Below are 16,745 nucleotides of genomic sequence, written 5' to 3'. Positions count from 1 at the left end.
GTGTGTGTGTGTGTGTGTGTGTGTGTGTGTGTGTGTGTGTGTGTGTGTGTGTGTTCAGGGTGTGATCTGGACCGCCTGGAAAGGAAAAGACTTTTCTGTCCCGTTCACTGAGATGAAGCTGAGACCGGCAGCCTTCAGGCCTCCGTCCCGAGGATGAGCGAGAGAGAGGCTGATGATGATGATGATGATGAACTGCTAAACACACATGCTCAGTGTGTTACATGTGTGAACGCACACATTGAAACGGGGAGCTCGGGCTCCTGTTAGAAGATTTGTATAGAGTCAGTTATCAGTATGTTACTGCAGATTGTACAGGTTCCTCCTTTTCGCCAGTATTTTAAAGCGGGGCGTCTTCCTCCATATTTAAAGGCTCAGTTCACACAAATTATATCACGGCTGGGTCCAGTTAGACAGTTCTGGTTTCACATGCAGATGCTCTGAGAGATCAGAAGTCTCAAACTAGAGGCCCTCGTGGCTCCTGATCCAAAGCAGACTGTGAGGCTTTCAGACCAAATAAAAGTCACACAAGATAAAAAAAACAACTCAAAACCCTCTTAGAAAGATTACTGGTACCAGTGAGTGCTCGGCTCAGTCAGATCTGATGGATATGAGCGACACACAGGCCAGAAACGCAGCCCACACGTCACTCCCTGGTTTTTCCATCACTGTGTGCCTCAAATTTGAAAAATAAATAAGAACAAAAACATTTTCAAGGACAAAATGATCCAAAAAACATTTTAGTGTTTCAGATCAGATCACAGTGAAATGTAATCAGGCACAGGTCCTGCTTAGAAGCTCGTTTAGCAGCAGCCCCACTTTAAAGCTCAGCAGCGCCCCCCGGTGTTCACTCTCTGAGGGTCCTCAGGTGCACTGTGGCCCCGCAGTAAATGGAGACGGGTCTGTGCTCTGTCGCCTTCTCGTTGTGTTAACAAATCTGTTTTATTCCCTGTGTTCTGTATGAAGCCTCCCAATGACTTCAATAATAAAACAAGTGAAACTAAACAGCTGCACGGGTTCATCTGTTGGAGTCAAGGTTGCATTGTGACTAAACACTCTCTGTTTGCAGGATATGAATGAAATCATTCTTTCTTTTGTTTAATCTTTAAAATGTTGAATATATTAACAAACAGCGTGTCAGTGCAGTTTGAGCAGTGTCGTTTACTCAAAGTTATTCTCTCTGTGATGCACACAAGGTGTCACTGAGCAAATGTCACAGAAACTGCACCTGGATCAGCAGGAGGAAGAGGAGGAAGAGGAGTATCAGCAGTGTTGGAAAGGTTACTATGAAAATGTATTCCACTACAGATTACAGATTACATGCCCCAAAATGTATTCTGTAACGTATTTCGTTACGTTACTCAATGAGAGTAACTATTCTGAATACTTTGGATTACTTAATATATGATCTGTTAGCTGTTTACAGCTACATGAATGTGATTTATTACTATTACTGAAGGCTACTCTCCACACCAACACCAGCAGATCAAATTAATATAAATGGTAAATGGCCTGTATTTATATAGCGCTTTACTAGTCCCTAAGGACCCCAAAGCCTTTACATATCCAGTCATCCACCCATTCACACACTGGTGATGGCAGCTACATTGTAGCCACAGCCACCCTGGGGCGCACTGACAGAGGCGAGGCTGCCGGACACTGGCGCCACCGGGCCCTCTGACCACCACCAGTAGGCAACGGGTGAAGTGTCTTGCCCAAGGACACAACGAACGAGACTGTCCAAGCCGGGGCCGAACCGCAACCTTCCGATTACAAGGTGAACTCCCAACTCTTGAGCCACGATCGCCCCCCATATAAATGAGTAACAGTAGGTGGACATTAGGTAGGCTGCACTTTTTGCAGCGATCTCGTTAGAAACTATTCGGTGCGTATATAAAACAGGTCCGCGGCTCCGAACCGTAGTAAAGGGACCTCTGGCTGATACGTCGGGTTCGTGTCGGGCTTGTAGCTGAAAACTAGCTTTACTTTGTTGTCTGGGTCAACTTTGCTTGCGAGAGACAGAGAGAGGCGTTGAAAGGCTGCTCCAACGGAGCTTATTGTTTCAGAGGAAAAAAAATACGTATGTATGCATGCATGCGCACTGTTATCTCCACTGTAGACCACTCCACACAAACTGATATCAGCTGGTTGTTGCTCAAGTGTGCAGAAAGAAAAAAAAGTATGTAACAGCAGGTAACACTGTGACATTAGTGACATATGTCAGTACAGTAACTGTGCATTGTAACTTATTATTACCACGTTATACCCAACCGTGAACATGAATTCTGTCCAAATGTTGCTAAATGTTGAGCTAACACTAGCTTGATGATATGAATGATGGCCTCAGGTCACCTCACCGCCTGTGTCCCATAAATGTTGTGTGTTGTTCACATTCTGGTGAAAGGTTCGGTGACTTTAGAAGCTTGATCTCTTTGTTAGCAACAAGTACACCCAATAAAATCACCCTTTCATAAGCCTTAGACCGTTCACGTGATGGAGCCCTGTGATTGTAGGGCAGTCTAAGATAAGCGTACGCTCATGTTTAGGACATGAATGATTCTTTCAACTGTGGAGAAAATGTCTCGTGTTTGTTGCCAGTTGAGTCCATGTTCAGCTGAAGCATTGAGGGAAAAGGTGTCTTTCTTCACCTCAGCTCCCAGATGTGCTTTTAAAAACCTTTTGTTTTTTAATTGGTCCCCAGGGTGCAGCTCCCACCCTCCCACCCTTCTGCTCACCAGGAAACCAATCACAGTGGATCTCACCTGTCCTCTGAGCCTGCTTGTTTACAGGTGTGTGTCCGGGGCGTCACTGGGGACAGACCAGTGATCAGAGGCGGGCAAAGCGATTGGCTGAGAATGAGGTGGAGGCAGGTCTCATGTGAAGGGAAACCAGTCCCAAAACCACGAGACAGGTGGCTGCAGAGACACCTGGAGGGCTGAGGGCGCTCAGGTGGTCCACTGCCTGGAGGAAGAGGCTGAGACTGAGGAGGGTTTTTGTTCAAGCAGAGCGGCGTTTGTGACTTCAGCAGAACGAACCTGGTCCTTCTTCTTAAAGGGTTTGGAGAGGGTTCGCACAGAGCACGCTCAGTGGAAAACCAACCAGAAGCTTCTGAACAGCACAGGTAAGCTCGCTCCATCTCCTCCATCCACCTGCATCGCAAATAAGAGCTGCAGTAATGTTCGCATTTCCACCACTTTCTCATTGAATTCATATCTTCTATTGTCCTGTTGGTAACAAAAACTGTAAATGATGATGACATAAAGAACCCAAAGGACAAAATGAAGCCTTAAAAACATGTGATACATTTTTCAAAGAGACGTAAGGATGAGTAGAAACGAATAGAAACGGCTGACTCGATGTTTGGGACTCTGCTTGTTGGTCGCGACCTTCACTGAGGTTTTCATCGCTCTGATGACGCCTCCTCTGCTTCTCAGTCATGATGTCGCCAGATGACCGAGCCCTCGACGACCTGTTGTACGGCAGTGACCTTGGTGACGAGGTGGAGGGGGCGGAGCTGGGCGGCGGCGCAGAGGAGAGCGCTGCTGCAAATAACGTGAATATTAAATCTAATTATTATTATATAATTATATTATATATTATATATATTATATATAATTATATAAAAATAATATAATAGTAATATTTATTAGTATTATTATTGTATTATTATATTTTTATTCTTGTTTTATACAACATTAGTTTTTATATTTTACTTGTACTCGACTGTCATGTTGTTGCTGACGGCCGATCAGTCAAAAGTTATGATTTCCTTTTGCACACATGCTCTGATTTCACTCATCTAACAGCTGTTTTCTGGATAAAAACCAAAACACAGCATCTGTACTGCTCTGGTTCATTTAAAATAACATTAATCAGTGAATAAAGAACATTTTGTTGCTGAATCTGATACAAAAACAGTCATAATCTGCTTACAGTTAAAAGCAGTTGGGAGAATATTCAGGTGTTTGTCGGCCTCCTGCTCAGTAACTGTGCAATCACATTTTCTCTGATCCAGATGTGACATCACTGTTATCAGTAAATGTTCACTGACATTGAATCCGTCTGTCAGGCTCAGGCTCCAACAGCTGTGTCCATCCAGGAGCCAGTGACGTGTGCCGGATGTGGCGAGCAGCTGCTCGACCGCTTCTTCCTGTTGGCTGCGGGGCGGGTGTGGCACAACCCCTGTCTGCGCTGCAGCCAGTGTCAGTGCGAGCTGCAGACGCACCCGTCGCTGTACTGGAGGGACGGAAACATCTACTGCCAGCAGGACTACTGCAGGTCTGCGAGGTCTCGCCTTCCTTTGCTTCCTGTTTTTCACCTTTCTGACTCTGGTGTGCTTTCTCCTCCCGCTCAGGATGTTTGGAGGCGGTCAGTGTGCTCGCTGCTTCCAGCCAATCCCAGCTTCTGATTTGGTCATGAGGTCTGGTGAGCTGACTTTCCATCCTCACTGCTTCTCCTGCCAGGTCAGCCTCCACGCTTCGTCTTATTATTTTCAGGTTAAAGAGCTCTGAATAGATGCAGACGGTCTGTCCGATGTGTTGCAGGAGTGTGACGTGAAATTAATGCCGGGGAACTTGTACTGCATGCAGGGCGCCAACCTCTACTGTCAGTCTCACTATCAGAGTGACGGGGGCGTGCAGCCCCCCCCCGACCTGCAGCCCAAACAGCATCTAGATGGTGAGTGTGAAGAACTTCTGGGGCCTTTGTGGGCATCTTATTTGTTTTATCTTGTCGAGCTCTCCCACTCTGTTTGGATTTAAATGTCAAATACAGGAAGTTCCGACCACTCGACTTTAATCACTTTAAATCAGCTCCGAGCAGCATTTGGAGATGTTGCTCCCAGCTGGGAAGTCCTCCACTCACTTCACACATGATGATGAGCCCGTTCTCACTCATGGAGCTTTAAGTATTGCAGTCACTCCTACTCCCACTGTGGGAGTGACGCTCCCGCTCTGATGAAACAATCCTGTCACTCATGGAGTCGTCACGTTTACTGCCAAACAGTGAGAGAAGGAGTGAAAACTGATGCAGTGTTTGTGTCGCAGCCTGAGCACCGAACCACACTGTGTGCAGAGCAACACAACAGTCACCTGCTCACACCAGCAGCTTTTCCTCATCTAAGCCTTTCCTAACATTCACATCAGCGGGAAACCAGCCCGGGATCAAACTACCAACCTCCTGATAGATGACCTGCTCGTGATGCCGAGTTAACTGGAGCAGAAAGGTCATGAAAACACGGCGACGGAAGTTTCACGTCCATGGAGGAAAATGTTGGTGTGGAGTCAGCAACCTTCCAGCTCTCACTGTTGGTTTTATGTTTGCAGTTTTACGCTCTGACCACCGAAACTAAGATGATGTTTCCAACTAAACGACATATTCAGTCACGTTTCAGGACAGGTTAGATTTGTACCTGGGACCACTTACCTGCAGGTCGCACAAGCCTTTAACATCCATTTAACCCCCCCGGATATTAAAGTCGGTCATCAAACAGCTTAAAGTACTAACGACGAGATCTGGACGAGTTGAGGATCAAACAGAGGTCAGAATAACAGATTCTTTATAAAAGCCGGCATTTACGCTTCGCTGCGCCGTAGTCCTGATACAGTCACTATGAGAGCGCTACGGAGGCCAGGGTGAAGACCGTTATTAATATTTATTATCATGAAACCATCAAACGTGATTTAAAATGCAGTTTAGTCATTATGTAATAAAATGTTCAAATCCTTTTCTCAGTCAAACTTCTCTAAAGTTCATTTTGAATGAAAGTTTTGTTCTGCTTTGTTGGTCGGGGCCGAATTCAGCCCAGGTGTCAGGTGAGGGGGAGGAGTCTGTCAGCAGTCCAGAGCCACGATCGGACGACAGGGCGGCAGGTGGGCGGATCCCCCGGAGGACCAAGCGAATCAGGACGTGCTTCCGCAGCGAGCAGCTCAGAGCGTTGGAGTCGTACTTTGCCCAGAAACACAACCCCGACGGTAAAGACTGGACCTGCCTCGCACACAAGACCGGCCTGCCCAAGAGAGTCCTGCAGGTACAAACGTCTGGAAGGACGGGCTCCTTCGAGGCCTCCGTTTAAAATGAAACGCCGCATTCTTATTGGCTCAGCAGTGTAAAAGTCAAAGATCCTCACACGCACAGGGTTGAAGATGAACACTGACTCACACAGTTCTGATAAACGATGAAGCTTTGCACCGTCTTTATTTCTGCTGTAGGTTTGAGCACAGGCTTCTGGAGCGGGCCTCCAGTGGTCATTAGAGGAAGTGCAGGTTTAGTCACTTCCTGTCTGGTTTCACTTCTCAGCCCTGACAGAGCTGTGGGGTTTTCTTCTGCTGCACACACATTTATCTCTTTCTGGTTGTTCTTCAGACCTTTTAGAGACATTTCATAGATTTGTGCCATCTTTGAGTTTTTGCATATTTTCATGCAATTTTCCTCCTTTTTGTTTGTTTGTTGTTATTTTGTGTGTCTGCAGCTGTTCTGTTTGCAGAGATGTAAAACAAGCACGGAGATGCAGATAGACTGTAATCATGTGCAGGTACTCAGCTGTGGTGTGGGAGAGGTGGGATGCTTCCACTCACGTGGGCCCTTTGTCCTGAGATGAATGGAAACGGTGTGGTTTACTGTGGATTGTGGGCTGAGTGACAAACGTCTTCTTGTCCCTCTCGTTGTCCCTCAGGTGTGGTTTCAGAACGCTCGGGCCAAACTCCGCCGTTCCCTTCTCTCCGATGACTCTCAGGTCAACTCGCCCTCTGCTCTTCCGAGAGCTGCCACCATGGCAACCAGTCCCTCATCCCCGACCTGCTCCCCGCCGGACCGATCGCAGCCTTTTCCCACCAGCACCATCGACCAGCTGCAGCTGTCCCTGCTCACCTCCCCGCTCAGCGAGCAGGTCATCAGCCACCCCTCCCAGGAGCTGCTGCAAAGCCCCGACTTCTTCCCGGACTACGACTCCCAGAGCGCACCGGGGTGCATGTCCACCCTGGAGGTCCACGGTGACTTTGGGGAGGCAGGAGGTGGAGAAGTTAGCGCTGATGCTTTTGGTCCACATTACTGTTAGTCAGTGAAAACACAGTAAACACATGTAGACGGAGTTCAAACTGTGACGAGCTGTCGGATTTGTGAGGTTGATAATAAATATATTGTTAAAATCCAGCTTTCATGTTTTTCCTGTGACGTGTCGAGTTGTTTGTCTGTTTAGCATGAACCTAAGAGCTTGTTGAGTTTCATGCTCTGCTCTCACTGACGAGAGGCTCATGGTAGGAACAGGACACCAGCATGAAACATCATAACACGGTGACCTCGCCTGTATGATCTGAAACGGCATATTTCATTCTTACCTTTCGTTGGCATCACATCCTGATCACATTCACTGTTTTTCTAATGAACGATCGACTTCCTCGTGTTCCTCGAACTACTTAACGAGTGCATGTGATGGAAACAGTGACAGACTTTCTTCTTTCAATCATTAAAAGGCCGGAGGTGAAGCATTTTTCTCAGAAATCAATTCTCAGCAGATCTGTGGTCACATAATTGGCAGTAATTTGAGCGCAGCATCATTCGGTCTTAGGTCTGGATCCGTCACAGAGACGATTCCTCATCATGAATGACATTCTTTCAGGTGTGTCTGTGTTTCCCCAGCGAGCTGACATTCATAACGAGCGGCGGTATAAGGAAGGAATCCCTCGCCGTCCTCAGAAATGTCCTAATGAGTCACCCTCAACAATCAAACGGCGATAATTGCCATGACTCGCTGGGCCTCTGTGATGAAGTGGGTCATCGTTTCTCAGAAGAAAGTATGAAGGTTATCGTGGTCGGCGCTCGCCTTCTCATGCGTCACAGGGCCGAGTGACCAATGGGCGACGGCGGGGCGGCAGAGGAGAGCGGGCAGTTTTTAAAAAGGTCAGATGTGGAGATTCTTCGAGGAGATAGAGCAGGTCATTGCACACGGAGCAAGGTAAGAGACGGCTGCAGGTTTCTGCTGTGTGTCTTCTTCGTTGGTGTTTTCAGTGAATTATTTCCAGATTAATTCGAGAAACAGCGTTTCAGTCAGTTTAGAACTTTTCATGCAGGTTACTGAAATATTAGAAATATATCAAAACTATTAAAACCAAAGGTTGGAGTTTATCTCAGACACAAACTGAGCTGTGAGCGAGATCTCTCTCTACTGTGAGCTCACCATGGTATGTTGAAGGCTTTTATTGTGAAAGACAAACAGGAAGAAGCCTTTTTCACATGTGCAAATATAGTTACTTTGTTACTGTACTTAAGTAGAATTTTCAGGTATCTGAACTTTAATTGAGTACTTTTTTTCTGGCTACTTTTTACTTTTACTCCCTACGTTTTTTAAACAAAATGTATTTTCTACTGCTGATGTTTTACGTATCAAACTGAATTGAGCCTAAACAGAAACACATGAGAGGAAATCCTGTTTGTTTGTTAATCACCAGGTAAGATGAGATGAACGAGGAACAGCTGTGGGCCACAGTCAGGGGTTAAAGTTTTTATTTATCCATATTTAACCACTGCTGGTACTTCAGCATCCAGCTCGCTCTACAGAAGAGGAGCGAGCGTGAAGGGAGTGACGTTTTTAAAGTGTCAGGTAATTTGAAAGGCAGCGTTTCTATGAGCTCAACAAACATCAGCAAACACACAGTTTGCTGATGTTTGTCTCACAGTGTGCTGCAGCTGCTTATTTCAGGGGGAGAAAAGACAGGGAGCTCAGAGTTAAAGGAAGGATGCTCATGTTGCTAAATCTGTGTGACATGGTGTTTTTCACAGGGTGAAAGCTGCTGCTGAACAAACTGAGTCACTTAAAACTGCAGGGTTAGTTTGCTGCACTGTGGTGGAGGTCACAGGCGGGGTCGGCGTCTACCATGTAAAACAGCTGCTGTTTTATCTTTTTCTCTGCTCGTGTTCTTTCATTACAATTAAAATTTAAACTGATTTAAAGGTTTTATTTCTACTGATATTGTTTTTTTTACTTGAATACTGCAGTATAATCAGTACTTTGACTTATACTGCAGTATTTTTAACACTGGTATCTGTACTTCTACTTAAGTACTGAATATGTGTCTGCTGAAAAAGTAAAACTCGTCAGCTTGAAGAAGTTTCTCTAAACGTTGTTTATCTCCGTACAAATACTCATTATTCTATCTGGTTACTGACAGCACTTCCTGTTTACTGGGCGGAGGCGGATTCAGGGTTTGTGTGTGTGATGAGACAAACTCAATAATAATGTTCACAGTTTTTTTCTTTTGGTTTTTACTTCAAATGCAGTATTTTTACCCTTTGTTTAATAATATTTCAGTTCCTCTCTCGACCGTTATCATCAGCTGATCAAAGCTAATAAACACAATAACCTGCTGATAAAAGTCTGTTTCTGTTTCCAGATGAGACTTTCTTTTCATCCTGGTGCCTCGCAGCTCGCCCTCCTCTCCTTCGCCCTCCTCTCCTCCATCCCACACCCCGTCACATCATACCCTTATCCTCCCACCGCCCTCCTGCCCACAGTGGGTGGATCTGAGCTGGAGTCCACCCTGCTGCACCTCCAGGCTGCTCTGGAAGAGCCGGGGGACGTCCGGAGTGAAGCCTGGGCCGAGTGGCCTCGAGACATCCAGCCAGGTAAGGAGAGTGAGGAGGATGACCAGTCGTGGGAAGAAGCAGCTCTGCTGCAGGCCCAGAGAGGAGACCTGATGGCCCAGCCGTTGTCGCCCTTCCCTGGGGGTCACTCTCTGGAGAGAATGCACTACCAGGAGGGGGGAGAGGGGGAGGACGGGTGGAAGAGGAACGATGCTCTGACCTCCATTGCGGGAGGACTCCAAGCTGTCAGCCGTGAGAAGGGAGGGTTTGGTTTCCGCTTTGGGAGGAAAAGATGGACAGACGGGGAGTGGATGGAAGGAGGAGAGGGAGAACAGAGGAGGACAAGCGGAAGTGACGAGGACGGAGTCAACAGGGACAAGAGACGAGAGCGATGAAAGAAAGAAAGGCTGACACGCTTCAGAGGGGACTGCCAGATTACAGCACACATCATGAACTCTGTAAATGTGACACCTTTTAATTTCATTTTCAGAACAACATGGCACAAAAGTAAACACATAAACGTGGTAACCTGAGAAACGAGATTTTATCCTATGCTCTTGTTCTCCTTCTGAAACAATATGAAGGCTCATGTTACAGGATGTACAGAACAAGCGCGCAGCTCGTCGTGTCTAATCTGAAAGTGTAATATAAGCATGTGCACGGAGCTTCTGTCAGTGTGTGTGTTTGTTGGCTTGAACATGACTCATGAATAAAGAGCTGGGAGGTGCAGCTCTCGGCACAGCTGCAAAGGCTGGACGTTGTCTTGTTTTCACTCTATACTCTTCAGAAGCACCTTTACCTCAGGAACAACTGCACCAGCTCCTCCTGGGAGCAAAAAGGAAACAGCACCACAGAGTCCTCCTGCTCCAGCCACTCCCTCCAGGTGACATCACCTGCGCTTCATCTCCCGACGTCACATTTTCAGCTCCCTCCTCTGCTCTGACAGAACTGCATGTTTGTCCCTTATTGACTCGTTTTTATCTTTATGTGATGACGTATGAATCCTGCCTCCAGGTACAAACTACCCTCTGTTTATTAAGGCTGTTGTGTTTTTAACTTGTTTTAATGTTTTGTATCTTGTTCTATTTAATCTGAACAAGCCCCTAAAAACAGTCAGTGATCCCTGTCGGCCTCTCACGGTTTTTATCATCACTGTTCACTTTAAAGCTCAGTTTTTAAAACCTTACGATGTAGCTGCAGCCCAGCAGCAGTATATAATGACTAACCTCGTATTGTGGATGGATTATCTCAGTTGTTCTCCTGGCTGAAGTTTGGTCCGTTTACAGCATCCTGCCATGCGATTGCATTTGTCTCTAACCATCAGGAACCTTAGTTAACTTTTATCAGTGGAAAAAAGTTAGCGTTCATCCTCCAGCTTCACTGTTGTCTATGCTAACATAGCTGTGTGTCGCAACTCTACATGCAGCGGTCCCCAACCCCCGGGCCTTGGACCGGTACCGGTCCGTGAGTCGTTTGGTACCGGGCCGGAGAGTTGAGGCTCAGGTGTGAAATGTTGGTTTTCAGGGTTTTATCGGTTTTCAGCGTTATTTTGTTATCGTTTTTATCGTTACTCGGTTTTCCTGGGTCTTTTCACGTGTGTTATGAATAAATCTTCTTTTTTCGGTACCGGTACTAGTTTTATTTTGTTGTATTTATCCGCGACACTTAAAGGCCGGTCCGTGAAAATATTGTCGGGCATAAACCGGTCCGTGGCGCAAAAAAGGTTGGAGCGCACGTAGCACATCATTATATACAGCTAGCCCAACTTCAGTAACCCTACAAACGTCACTGCTGTTTAGTTTCTGTCTTCATTTATGTTGGAAGTGATAGCAGAGCTGTACGTTTGATTTTTTTCAGAAATCTCTCAGTCAGAACATGCTATATCATGTTAGGTAACTAGCGAACTAACTTCCTGCTAACTTCTAACGTTAAATGTAATAATTCTGTTTTCATGGATGCCTGGATGTTAAACTTCATGTTACACCTGGTAAAGCAGCAACGCTGATCATTTTATTAAAGATGGAAGAATTTAGACAGTTTTTAACTCTCAGTGATGCTGCAGCGTTCGTTTGACTTTAGGACCTGAAGCTGAGTTTGGACCTGGGAATAGCTAGTGACGTCAGACTCAAAGACCGGATACTGAGCCCAACATGGGGGCACAACACCATGTTACCCTGGTAACCGAGTACAGGCGTCCAGTTCAGCCTCCACATTAAGGTGGTGTGAAAGCTCAGCGGGGCAAAGTACTGATCAATTTTCTGTCAGTGTGTCAAAGATGGCAGACTGTGAGGATAGTGAGGGGACGGGTAATCAGGGAAGTGGAAACAGGAGGGTTATAGGACAAAGCTGTAGGCAATCAGGACAATCAGAGAAGGAAGTAAAACAGACGCAGAGTGCCAAACAAACACTGGGAAACTGAATGAGGATCAACTTAGAGGAGAGAATATAACTACAAATATGACTACAGAAAGAAAGACTCACAACACCAAAGTATGAATGAAAATCAGCCACTAACAACAAAACTAAGAACAAAAGGAACACGAGCCCATAAACACTGAAGCCGTGGGCCCTCAAACACCAGTCCCTGTGTTTGAGGGCCCACGGCTCCTTAATGTAACCGCCGTCAGTCGCTGGGCCATTTTTAAGCTGCACGTTCTACTTTTGCTTCTTCTAAAATATTAGTTTCACTTACATGCTTGTGAGTACAGACTGTAAATGAGGCCGATGATTTTACAGTACGCTGCCCTTTCATACGTGACGACTACAACCACACAGAGACACGCAATAACACACGTTTGCATCAAAAAAAGGTCAAACCTATAAAAAGAGACGCATCTGCAGACTGTGGCTACATTTCTTATCACACAAGCTCTGATCCACGACATTCACATGTGGGATCAATGTGCTGGTTTTTACTTTATAACAAGTCTGGTATACAATAATTCAAACAACAAAGATGAAACTGCAGACTGTAACATTTGAGACTTTTTTTATTTGCTTTTTGCAAAACGAGTCAGAAATCAGAGACGTCTGAAAGTTGGAAACAACAAATCAGCAGAGTTACAATAAAGACTCCATGAGACACTGCAAGAGTTCATATATTCACACATAGAAACTAAAGTAAAATCTAAATTTAAAGTTAAAACAGACACAAGTAAGACAGATGTTGTGCAAGAGAGAACTGCAAAATGCATCCATAAATATTAAGTTCAATGAATGACTGCAAACACAGCCAGCTCTGACTTAAAAAAAGATTTATTATCACTTTAAGTCTTTATTCTAAAAAATATTTTCCAAAATAACTCCGTGTGTAAAATATCTGTACTAGGGTAAAAAGCAACGACTAGAATGAAGTAGTGTCAAAGAAACGCGCCATTAAAATACCTCAGAAGATGTTCTGGACAGAAACTCGTCGATTTCACTTTATTAGTTATAGAGAATAAAAATACAGAAGCATTAAAACTCTGTAACATTTGTTTTATGCTTCCTAAAATATATCTAAATATTTAACAATGGAACAAAAACACAACAGTAAAGTTATGTTTGTTTATTCATCATCACCTTTATTTATAAAGCACTTTAAAACAACCACAGCAGAATAACGAGTGACCTGCACACAGAACAAAAGTTGGTTCCAGAAATATTAACGTTCATTACAATTTTCAAATTAAAAGCTTTAAATGTTAAACACCTGTCAGTCCTGCTTTTATTGACCTCATCATTATTCATCATCACACAGTGAAAACACAAAGTCACAGAGTCATACAGCAGATATTCCACCCATTTATTAAAACATGAAATCAGTGTCATAGTTGTGTTTCCTGTACTCTAACTGCTCACCCTCATGATGGCGTGACGGTTAGCGTTAATGATACCACAGTGACGGTCTGTGTGTTAGAAACAAAGATGATTAAACTCAGTACCTGTGCCGTCTTTAGTTACCAGTTTAGAAAATACTGGCGGCAACGTCCTACATCACCTCGTTCTCGAGTTCTCGCAGCCACAAGTGTGCGCACACCTCGCCCACCCAACCGTGTGACGACACCGCGTCATCAGAATTTTACCGCTGTGGGTCAAAATGTGTAAACTTAAAGCACATATATTTTGTAGCATCATGTCAGACCAAACATGTTCTCAGGCTCTGAGCTGCTTTAAAAAACACTGACGTGCGACTTAAACTCTGATACTGCCCTGAGACGTGACGCGCACCGCAGCTTTAAAAACATCCATCCATCCGCTTCAGGGTCGCTGGAGCCTCAGCTGCCATAGAGCGAAAGGCGGGGTAAACCCTGGACAGGTCACCAGTCTGTGGCAAGGCTGACACACAGAGACACACAACCATTCACACCTATGTGCAATTTAGGTTAATCAATTAAGCTATCCTTACAAACTGCATGTCCTTGGACCGTGGAGAAACCCACACAAACACAGGGAGAACATGCAAACTTCATACAGAAACACTGCCTGAATTGAACTCAGGACCATTTTGTTGTGAGGCAACAGTGCCAACCACAACGCCAAACACAACGCCAAACACAACGCCAAACACAACGCCAAACACAACGCCACCGTGCCGCCAGCTTCAAAAACACACAAAACACAACAAAAGCAGAAAAATGCAGAAAAATCGCATTGAGGCTGTTGCTGTGATTTGGTGCCATATAAATAAAAATGAATTGAGTTGTATGACCTGCTCTGCCCCCCAACAGCAAACATGTGTTACAGGAATCATGTGATTAAAACACACATTATTATTACATTATTTTCACAGATTAACCCTTAAAGCTTTCTTTAAGCGTGTTTCAGTTCAACTCTTCACATCTTTTGGTTTCTGTCACTTCCTCAGCCGGTCCGTCACATTATTGCGTCCCCAGAAACACTGTAGTTGTGCTTTGTCTGCTTCTGCTGTGTTTTCTGTTTGCTTTTTTTGTTGTTGTTGTTGTTGAAGTTGGACCTCTCAGGGCCACCGTAGATTTGGCTGCAAGGGGCATTAACAATTCTTTAAACCCATCCATTGAATTAAATGGAATCCCATTTAATGCTGATCCACCTGTAAAGTGCAACAAATGTTTGTGTTGTTTCAGTAAATCTGGTCCCACCGAGTCTCGATGTGCTTCTGTGGAAGCTCTGATCTCCATCTGCAGGGATGAACGCAGCAGCATCATTTTACATGCTCAGTTACTCATAACCAGAAAACCCCATTGATACAAACTTTAGCTCAATTTGAGCAGTGATGCGTCTCAGAGTCGGTTTGAGGTAAACAAAAAAAGGAAGTTTGAGTTAAAAGAAACAGCTGGAGGAACAGTTTGAAACTCATCAGGTTAACTGGTCAGTGACATGAGCCAGCGTTCTCCTCCTCCTTTACAGGAGAGGTGAAGAAGAGCAGGGTGGAGTGGGTGGAGAAGAGTGTCACAGTGATGGCAGCACGAAGTTTAAAGACGGTGGTGAGACCTGCCACACCTCCAGGGGCATCAGTGCCTCTGGGTGTGGCAGCTGGCACATCTGGAAAAGCTCCATCAGTGCTGACAGGTAGGTAGCAGTTGGAGCATCCACCCAGACGATGTTTTCATGTTTCAGCAGGACGATGCTAAACTGCAGACTGCATCTACTCTTAGGAGAAAGTCCACCTGCAGTCCAGACCTCTGACCAGCTGTGAACATCTGGAACATCATGCAAGCAACAACAGCAGGAAGCAGAGTCAGGACAGCTGCTGTCCTCAGCTCAGAGGAGGCGACAGAGACGGTGATGGTGCTGTTACTCACTCTGAGCCTCATTCACTAACATGTGCACATGAAACATAAATACACTGTGCAGAAAACAAGCACACACAAAACTCCGTGAAACATGCACACCGCCTCATTGTGTGCTTCATCTTATGAGCCTTCACTGTGACTCGTGCACGTTCGAAGGCAGTTACACATCTGAGGGCAGAGAATCGACACGTGTAGGTAATAAAACATCTGAGCGTGCGTGCACACTACAGATTAATACAGGCTGTTAGTGAAGGAGGCCCGACCTAATGTGACTCAGTGCAGAACGATGAGAGAGAAACTCACTGTTACTCCTGACGAACATCGTTCAACTCCTGCGACTCTGGTGTATCTGCGCTGCTCCTGCCTGCGAGCACAGACAGACAGCAAGCATTAAAACTCATCTGCTGTGTTTCTGCATGCATGCAGAGAAACACACACACACAGAGTGGGTAAGTCAGATGCTTTTGTTTGATGGTCTGACACACGGGCTGTTCGTTCTTACCATTATTGCGTCTTTTACGTAGGACCAGCAGAATCACGCCTACACCGATGAGCATGAGCAGGAGTGCTGCCACCAGACCAGTGACGGCAGATCCATCGCCATCAGGAACAGGTAACAGGTTGAGATCTAAACACACAAAACAAGAACATTACTTCACCTTTGGTTCATTTTCAGTTGTGCTGCTGTGAAAATCAGCTGTGCAGGTGAGGAACATGTGACCCTTAAAGCTGAACACAGCAGCTTCTAAACAGACTAGCAGCACTGCTCTCTTTGCTGATGGCTACACTGAGGGAAACAGCGCCCCCTGTGGATGTCAGGTAGCACACGGTATTACACTGCTGTGTTACTGATGCATAAACTGACCAATCAGATGACTGGACAGGAAGAAACCTACACAGTGAACAGCAGAGTCTGTTTGTGTCTCCAGTTAAAAGAACATTTTTACAACCATGACAGTTTCTTACCCCAGCTCTTAGAAATTCCCACACCGGTCGCTTTGTGAAAGACGTCGCAGCTGTATGTAGCCGGGTCAGACTTTAAAACCTCCACGTACTCTCTCCTCTGGAACGTGTCGTCGTTATTGGGGAGAAGTCCTGAGCTCTTCAGGCCGTCGTCTGCGGTCAGAACACGTTCGTTCCTCCTGATCGTCACTGTGACGTCTTTGGGGTAGAAGCCCGTGGCGAGGCAGGTGAGGACGATGTTTGTCTGCACTCTGGAGTTCTTTGCAAACACGTGCAGATCAGGTGGAGCTGGATGGAGGAAATGGAAAGTGATAAGTGCGTGTGTGTTGCTGTTTGGTTTGATGTTTATGTGGCGTCTGGCACACTGTGTGAGACGAGGCAGACGTGGTGAGGCTCTAGTTTGATGGTTTTTGTGTGTTTTGGTTCAATTTGTCTCAAAGGTGCGTGAAAGAGACT

General features: G+C 45.6%; 3 protein-coding genes and 1 long non-coding RNA gene across 6 annotated transcripts in view; 3 read left to right on the top strand and 1 right to left on the bottom strand.

Annotated features, from left to right (window-relative positions):
• LOC102300507 (tenascin) overlaps positions 1-1,309 on the top strand; it is a 46,832-nt gene extending 45,523 nt beyond the window's left edge. The window contains exon 20 of one of the 2 annotated variants that reach the window (XM_042215511.1): positions 59-1,309. In XM_042215511.1, coding sequence (XP_042071445.1) covers positions 59-157 — 99 coding nt within the window. In that variant the 3' untranslated portion in view covers positions 158-1,309. The remainder of the gene's footprint in view (positions 1-58) is intronic. The other variant, XM_042215512.1, reaches the window with a different exon arrangement.
• Positions 1,310-2,737: 1,428 nt separating this feature from the next.
• LOC102300202 (LIM/homeobox protein Awh) lies at positions 2,738-7,055 on the top strand. Its single transcript, XM_042215508.1, has 7 exons — positions 2,738-3,118; positions 3,432-3,550; positions 4,067-4,275; positions 4,352-4,460; positions 4,542-4,674; positions 5,799-6,025; positions 6,671-7,055. Exons 2-7 carry the CDS (start codon positions 3,434-3,436, stop codon positions 7,049-7,051), a joined length of 1,176 nt encoding a protein of 391 aa, XP_042071442.1. The 5' UTR covers positions 2,738-3,118; positions 3,432-3,433; the 3' UTR covers positions 7,052-7,055.
• Positions 7,056-7,760: 705 nt separating this feature from the next.
• On the top strand, positions 7,761-10,796 carry qrfp (pyroglutamylated RFamide peptide). 2 transcript variants are annotated; one of them, XM_005950188.3, is made up of 2 exons: positions 7,761-7,948; positions 9,384-10,796. In XM_005950188.3, exons 1-2 carry the CDS (start codon positions 7,847-7,849, stop codon positions 9,966-9,968), a joined length of 687 nt encoding a protein of 228 aa, XP_005950250.1. In that variant the 5' UTR covers positions 7,761-7,846; the 3' UTR covers positions 9,969-10,796. The 2 variants fall into 2 exon arrangements, with proteins under 2 accessions (XP_005950250.1, XP_042071443.1); XM_042215509.1 differs by lacking the exon at positions 7,761-7,948 and adding an exon at positions 8,386-8,593.
• Positions 10,797-14,503: 3,707 nt separating this feature from the next.
• Positions 14,504-16,736, bottom strand: LOC121812702. The gene is made up of 4 exons (XR_006053250.1): positions 16,293-16,736; positions 15,829-15,954; positions 15,630-15,690; positions 14,504-14,711 (listed from the first exon to the last, which is right to left on the bottom strand). It is a non-coding gene; the product is annotated as an uncharacterized LOC121812702 (long non-coding RNA).
• Positions 16,737-16,745: the final 9 nt, after the last annotated feature.

Source organism: Haplochromis burtoni, unplaced genomic scaffold (genome assembly GCF_018398535.1).
Source record: "Haplochromis burtoni strain Fernald_Lab_line unplaced genomic scaffold, NCSU_Asbu1 Contig_740, whole genome shotgun sequence".
In the NCBI taxonomy this organism is placed as follows: Eukaryota; Metazoa; Chordata; class Actinopteri; order Cichliformes; family Cichlidae; genus Haplochromis; species Haplochromis burtoni.
Note: the sequence above shows the minus strand (reverse complement) of the source record. Positions and strands in the feature narration are given on the sequence as shown.

Excerpts from the sequence above, each read along its gene's own strand:
- LOC102300202 (XM_042215508.1), top strand. The coding sequence starts at position 3,434 with ATGATGTCGCCAGATGACCGAGCCCTCGACGACCTGTTGTACGGCAGT. Across the intron at positions 3,551-4,066 it reads AGAGCGCTGCTGCAAATAAC|GCTCAGGCTCCAACAGCTGT; the intron begins GTGAATATTAAA and ends TCCGTCTGTCAG. Across the intron at positions 4,675-5,798 it reads GCCCAAACAGCATCTAGATG|CCCAGGTGTCAGGTGAGGGG; the intron begins GTGAGTGTGAAG and ends GGCCGAATTCAG.
- qrfp (XM_005950188.3), top strand. The coding sequence starts at position 7,847 with ATGGGCGACGGCGGGGCGGCAGAGGAGAGCGGGCAGTTTTTAAAAAGG. Across the intron at positions 7,949-9,383 it reads GTCATTGCACACGGAGCAAG|ATGAGACTTTCTTTTCATCC; the intron begins GTAAGAGACGGC and ends TTCTGTTTCCAG.